General features: G+C 41.2%; 1 protein-coding gene across 1 annotated transcript; it reads left to right on the top strand.

Annotated features, from left to right (window-relative positions):
• Positions 1-520: 520 nt before the first annotated feature.
• On the top strand, positions 521-6,013 carry mrpl53 (mitochondrial ribosomal protein L53). The gene is made up of 3 exons (XM_048229716.1): positions 521-704; positions 1,055-1,167; positions 5,824-6,013. Exons 1-3 carry the CDS (start codon positions 616-618, stop codon positions 5,940-5,942), a joined length of 321 nt encoding a protein of 106 aa, XP_048085673.1. The 5' UTR covers positions 521-615; the 3' UTR covers positions 5,943-6,013.
• Positions 6,014-7,370: the final 1,357 nt, after the last annotated feature.

Genomic DNA, 7,370 nt, shown 5'->3' with positions numbered 1-7,370 from the left:
TGGTTCCACATGAGGGCGCTCGTCCACGAGTGCAGAATGCATGGAGGTCTATGGAGCTGTACCCCTCAAAATCCACTTTTTTCGGGATATAATTTTTTTTCAAGTAATTTGAGTATTGTATTCGAAAGGGGAGGCAAAGAAAATACACTTGGTTGAGTATTATATTTTTTAAAGTCACTTAATTGTTCTAAAAAGCCTTTCAAATGTGTCAATGACATCATTCATTAGCACAATGCTAGCGTGTTATGTGCAACAACGACCCAACCTGTAAGAAATCAAAAGGACATAAGTACTCGTTCATTCAACTTTTGACCTATAACCCATGTTGAAGCTATACAAACTACAATCAAATCTGAGATTTGTCAACGACAATCAGGTGAAAGAGACAAATTTAGCCGTCTAGCTCCATTGACTCCCATTCATTCTGCACTCATGGCGATCGCCCCCAGTGGAACTCTGGTGGAACTGCATCCAAAATTCGGTACAATGGGACTTAATACGGAGTGGCCAGGCTCTCCGTAGACGGGCTCTGGACATTCTCTGGTTGTGTATCTTCAGCCTACGGCTCTCTGATACGTCATCACGTAATCTGGAGTTCGAAGGTTGTTGAACAACATGGCCGCCGCCAGAGGAGTAATTCTGAAGGCTGTGAAGAAGATAGCGGTGCAATTTTGTCCATTTGAATCAAATGCCCGATCGACAAGGTAAGAGGGCAGCATTCCTGAAGATGTGTAGTTTTGTGACTGTGTAGTATTTTGTGGTGCCGAAACAAATCTTCTCAAATGGAGTTGAACCCCGACTGAGGGCAAACCGCTTTAGCTGGTTTGGTGAAATGCATTCGACTAGGTTCATAACGCATGCCACGGACAAATTCGTGACATGACGTTTGAGAGACTTGCTTCTCCGCGTGGCGTTATAAACTTGCTGCACTAGCCATAGCAACATAATGCTACATGATATCTGCACGCGACTTGTTGTCATACGTTCTCAGTTGATCATTTCTAGCTGCACCGAGAATTAATATCTTGTCCTGTCCGCCGCTGGATTTCTACAGAGAGTTTCTGGTGTTGGTGGGTTCGGAGAGGTCACGAGCGACCAACATGAACTGTGAGGTCACGACGGAAGTGAAACACGACGCATCAGAACCTTTGATTGACGTCTCATTCTGTAAGTAGGCTGTAGCACATGGCTTGCTTTTCACCAAAGATTCTAGAACAGAGCAAGATAGATTACTGGCAGGAGAATACGTTGGATATGTTGAAGTACGTTCTATAGGGAGGGAAAGTGAAAACCAGCGCCCCAAGTGGTTGCGTTCCTATCGAAGAGCAGCTCCAATGTTAAGTCCCATAGACCTATTTTTTTTAAAAATACTGTGAAGCCAAATCAGCGATCTTATCCACCAAAAATATTTTTCAGTGTCTATACAGTAATAATCTTCTAACTGTGAAAATGTCAGACCATATTTTGCCTTATTTAAAAAAATCGAAATTGCTCCTTTTGTTTCATAAACGAACTACAAAAAAGCCACGTGACTTTACCCTTCGACGTTACTCACGGTAGCATGGTTTGTTTATTAGCCTGGTTAGCATTGCCACTTAACACTTACTGCCAGCTCTTCATGTGAGTAGAAGCACAACACCAGTTATCCAGACATAAAGGTTATCACCACGCGGTTTACATCACCTTCCGTTATTACAAAAATATGTAAGCCAGTGAAGCAAATTGCTGTATTGATCAGTTAGAGATTTAAGCCCAAACCTGTGACGTCACATGCAACTGTAGTTTGTTATCACCATGTTACGACAAAAACTCAAAACAATTCAACTGATCCTAAAAATAAGGTATGACCACTTGAAGCAATAGAGGTGACCCCAGTGCCTAACATATGGAAGGCATTCAATTAAGATCCCAATGTGCACCGAGATATATTTTTTTTCTAAAAAAAATCCCATCCCTCCGCTAAACTCTAGGAATAAACCACTAGATGGCGATGAGATTACTTTCCCTCCCTATGACTCTATGGGCCATTTTGATAAGCTCAGGTGTCGTCACAGACGCTGGCTACCGTGGGAATCCTATGGCTGATCCTAACATGTTAACAATATTTATTCTGTAAAGCTGTATGTTGAAATTACGTGAAACCCAATAGACCACACCATGTCTAGACCAGTTAAATATATTGTATAAAGACAATGTAGAATTATTTCGAGGGTAAATTAGGCTGGGGCACTGACATCTGTCCATCATCCACCAAAGTTCAATAGGCCAGTGTTGGGGTAAGCGTGTTACTGTAATTTAAGTTACTTTATTGGGAAACGAAGTAGTCTAAAGGTAACACATTACAATTTAAATTTCAGTAATTCGTTATAGTTACTGAATAACTGTAACGTCCATTCCTGCATTAGGCCTACTCACAATATCTGTCTAGCCTATTGACATTGTTTCCATGATTGTTTTTAAAATATTTTAAAATATGGATTAGTCTAGGCTACATTATTTCATAGAGATGTGCGTAGTGTAGAGCACCCATTCTCTCCCTGCACCTCTCTCCCTCAAAGCGGGTTCAGCCCGCATCTCCCCTACGGAAATCAAAACGGTGGCTTGTGCAAGAACTTCATGCAGACTACAACTGGCTGGTGTAGCCTACACAACTTTGTTCAAAATTGATGCATTCAAGTTGACTTTGCAAAAGTTAGAATGCCTATTTATCACAGCGTTGTCAGTCGGCGTTGTCAATCGCAAACTTATTCAAACAACTCACGGAATTAACTGTAGCTTAATTTGTGGAGGTCGAAGAGAAAGCACCTGTTTGACATAGGATCTGGCGTAGCCACTGGCTGGCCTCCTTGTCAGTCTTGCCCGTCCGAGGGCTTTTTCCTTCAGATATCGCTCATCAAAGACGGCGCAAGTCAGCACCCGCGCTGAGAGCTCAATAAATCAGTCAAATCGCTGCCACAGCCCTGTTTATTTGTCAGGTGTGATGAAATGCGTTCATATTCCACTTTTTTATGTCAAACGTTGCATGCAAGTTTAAAACGTTTAGCCGACTGCGCTAATTTCTCATTTTCGTTCTATAAGTTCCACTTTTCATGTCATGAATATAACATGCCTATGATGAGGCTTTGCAGTTGTACAATATGGTCAATCTATTGTCTCAATTGTGTTTCATGTGACGCCACAAGAGCGATGCTGGGTTCATGCACTTGGCCAGCCTAGAACAGGAACATTTTTGAGAGGGAATGAGCTAATGAACGCGACGCAGGGAAACACTTTTAATTAAACGTAGCCTAATTTACAAAGCCATTTATAAAGACATGTTTTAATTTGGCTCCAGCCTGTATATAGGCTAATGATTTTTGAAAACGAACTTCTGTGGTCATATGCATTTCACATAGGCAAGCAGGACAATTTGGGAGTTTTTGACTGTATGGAAACGATAATAATTAGTGTTAAGCACGGTTGTGTTTAGCCTAGGCCAACTATTTGCATTTATTTAAGTTACATTAGACGCTTGAGTGAAATCTTGACCTTATTAGTGATTGATAATAATAGCCTATGCGCTGTGTTTAAGCAGGCCGTGAACAAAGGGTTAACCTATAGCCTACAGGTAGAAAAAAGAACAATGGTGATAATATAACGTTAGCTAAGTTAGTTTGCCTGCTAGCTAGCTTATCAGTAGGCTATACAGTCTCTCAATGGGAATTTATGTGATCTATTTACCAGTGCAATAGCTACTTCTGTAGGCCTATTTACCTCTCCTTATTCAGTGTAAACTTGGAAAAAGATAAATCAGGCCTTTCACACTGTCAGTTCTTGCAGTTCATTACAGAGTAAAAAAAAAAAAACAGCTGGCAACGTTAGAAACAGCTGTTCAGGTGGGCTCATAGAATTGGAACTGTATATGAAATGTTGCGCTGAGCTTACCAAAATGGCGCCCTGTCGGGCTCAGAGCGTACTTCATGCCTATGACGTAACTGATCTATCTTGCTCTGTTCTAGAATCTTTGCTTTTCACTATTACGTCCTATACGGCATTTCAGAATCTTTGTAAACAATAGGCTCCAAGATCTTTCCGGGTGGCAGAACGCAAGCAGCTTCCACTGACCTTACATAGTTAAAACATTGTTGTTGATCAAAGTTGAAACAATAACGAAAACGTGTTGTATTTGGGGTTGTGCCGCCAGATATACAGCCAAAAGTGTAGTGTTTTTATCAATGTCCTTCAGAAAGAAAACACATTTATCCAGCGGAACCTGTGGGTGAAGTTTTAAAGCTAGTGGACGTCGTCAAAAGTAATGCTGCAGAGATGGCAAGACTGCCTGGTGGCAGAGTAGCCACTTCTTACATCCGTATCCGACCCGAGCAACAAAAACCCGATCATAGCCTTTTTATTTAGATAGCAGGGAAATAACACCATCTAACAGATTGTAAGTCAAACAGCAACAGTCACTAAAATAACCACTCAATGGCAGGCTGAGGTTCATTTACACATTAGGCTATAGTAGGCTAGCCTAGGCTACTATGCATTTCATTTAACATTATTGCTATCTCCTTAGGGCCGTTTGCACAAAGCACCTTAAGTTTTGTCCCTTTAGTATCAACCACGGAGATTGTTTGTTTGCTAATTTGTGCTTGCTTTTCTGAGGATGCAGATGTTGGTCAATACAGGACTGTCCAAAATAATAGCAAGCTGTGTGCACATATTGTTGATAAAATCAGATAGTGAATGACTCATTACAAATCTGAGTAGGCCTATAACTAACTTTGACAAGTTTGACGGATGACAGCCAAACAAGGCAGTTACAATTAATTTCACGATGTTAGCTATAGTTATTAATGCACCTACTGTAGGCCTATCAATAGCTAATGTTAGAAATGAATAACTCAACTGGTAGGCTACGTTCAACGAACGATAGTTGTAACTAGCTTGCTAAAGTTATGCCGTCTGCAACCCAAGCTTATGATCTTATCTTACCTTATTAATTTCCGGTGACATTTATCCATTCATCAGTAAAGCCATATATAGACATGAATTGAACAATACTAGCTAGTTAGATATTATCCTGACTGTCAGGGCACCAAAATAAACATTTTTTTTTTTACGTTTTGCCTGGCGAACCGAACCTCATGTGGTTATTTAGGCTGCTATAGGTCGTTTGTGCAACGGAATTTCTTATAAGAAAAGGAAAAAAATACTTGAGGGAAAATGATAAGGAAACCGAAGTAGAATACTTAAATGTGTTTGTGCAGCCGATTTTATTTTAAGGGGGCCTTAAATCAGATTTTAAGGGAACCTGAACAAGGTGTTTTTTGCAACCGGCCAGTCTCTCATGTTAACTAGGCCTATGTCTGAATATCCACCACGTCTGTTTTTGAATTAACTTACCTGTTGAAATGTATTAAGCCTAGGCTACGGCCGACTGTGGGTTCCCCAAGCAATTTACCTCACGTAGCATTTTCATCATTCGCCTTTGATTTCGACTGACACTTAACTTCGTTCAAACTACGGGGTAGAGTGGACGCAGCATGGCTAGAGACACGGATGACTCATTGCTTATTAATGAGACTTCCCATAACCGTATGAATATGAATGAGAAGTCCCGTAGCACCCCGCAAGACGAAAATCATTCATTCAAGCCATTTACTCTGTTTTCTTGATCGCTCTGCCCTGGTCAAATGACATGGAAGGGTTTGTTTACTAGTAGTGCCAATGGAGAATGCTTCAGTTTTTGCCACCTGGAAGAATGTATATTGTTATTGTGACGTCATGGTAAATTCTCGTATAGGATGTTAAACCTAAATAGCTATTAATTTATTTACACAGTGGATGGAGACCGGTTGGTGATGCGTGGGGCGAAGCTCACCAGCCGAGAGATGCTAACGGCTTTCCAGACACGCTGTACTGCCAAGGATCCACAAGCTAAGCTGGGTGCCAAGAAGTAGCAGTTTGTATTAATGTTTCTGTATATATTTGTTATTTTGTCTGTAATAAATTGTTTTTCATCTCCCTGAAATGAATATTCTGACCACTTTTAAGTTTTTCCTGTTGTAGAGTGAAAGCAGATTGCTCAGAAGGTTTTCTGTAGATGTCATCAAAGACTTAAAGGTGTTCTAAGCGATGCTGGGTAACGTCACTTCTGTTGACTTTCAAACAAAACAGAGAGCTAGCTTGCACCTTCCTCCCCCTTCCTCCCGTGCTGCTCCCGTGCAATTGAAACTCCCCTAAACGCGCGTCTAGTCTGGTTTGCTGGAACAGCGCGTTGTGTTTTCATGGGCCAGGTTTCCCGGTTGTTTTTGCTGCCATTTTAGTAGAGGGGGAAATATAGCTAATCGTGCCAAGTGCCCTTTAAAGGTGCATTTAGGGGTGTACTGAATGCAGTCTTTAACAGTAATCGACATTAGGCTTTTTTTTTGCCTTTTGGACCATGTTTCAAATTTGAGTTTCCCACACAAACATATGAAATGGTGGACCATACAGTAGGTCAGTTAAGTAAATTAACGGCAAAAAATATTTGACACCAAAATACTATTCCTGTTGGGCGTGAGCAATATCGTCAGTGAGTTTTAGGCTTGCGATAGGCTTTCTGTACCGAAAATAACCACGGTACATGCTGAACCGTGATCTTTGTGAAGCGTTGCACTCCTAAAGCTTTTGTATCTTCAAGATAGTTCCACTGCCGGTCGACCTCCCTAGTCACTTTAATATCTTCAAGATTCAAGAGCAGTGGGGTCCCCATTGCAACTGCTGCTAATTTAGTAAACAACAAAAGCCCTTTTGTGTGTTGTGTTGCCCCAGGGAACGGGGAGTTGCAGCCTTGGGTCTAGTCACACTGTGGTGTGTGTGTGTTGTGTGTGTGTGTGTGTGTGTGTTCTCTGTCTCAAAGATGTTAAACGTGTTTGGTCTAGTAGTGACTTCTGTTCACAGTGTTGACTAACATTCTCAGCTCCCATAATGCTGTTTCTCCATAAGGGCCCCATGTCAAGTTGAGCCAAGTTTATTAAAGGTGCCATGTGTAATGTCCGCCAAAAAATCAATTCATACTCCACATTCCATAAAAGATGGGGGCAGTATACCTCCATAAAGTGAAATGGTCTACCCTAGAGTAACAACCGACAAACGTGTATTGCAGTTTGGCTGGCGGTTATGTTTGCCATGATACCGCCTCCCATGGCCCGAAAACTGGTATTATGATACCTGTCGGGCTGTGGCTAGTAATTTAGCATGCTAATTCAGGTTGATATCTCTGCAGCACTATACCTTGTCATTTTTTTAATGACATCATCGCCCTTATTTCTTCTTATTCTTTTGATGCGTGTAGCTAATTTTTTGGATATTTTTACCTCAATTCTTACACATGGCACCTTTTAAGT

The sequence above is a fragment of the Alosa alosa genome, chromosome 20 (genome assembly GCF_017589495.1).
Source record: "Alosa alosa isolate M-15738 ecotype Scorff River chromosome 20, AALO_Geno_1.1, whole genome shotgun sequence".
NCBI lineage: Eukaryota > Metazoa > Chordata > Actinopteri > Clupeiformes > Clupeidae > Alosa > Alosa alosa.
Note: the sequence above shows the minus strand (reverse complement) of the source record. Positions and strands in the feature narration are given on the sequence as shown.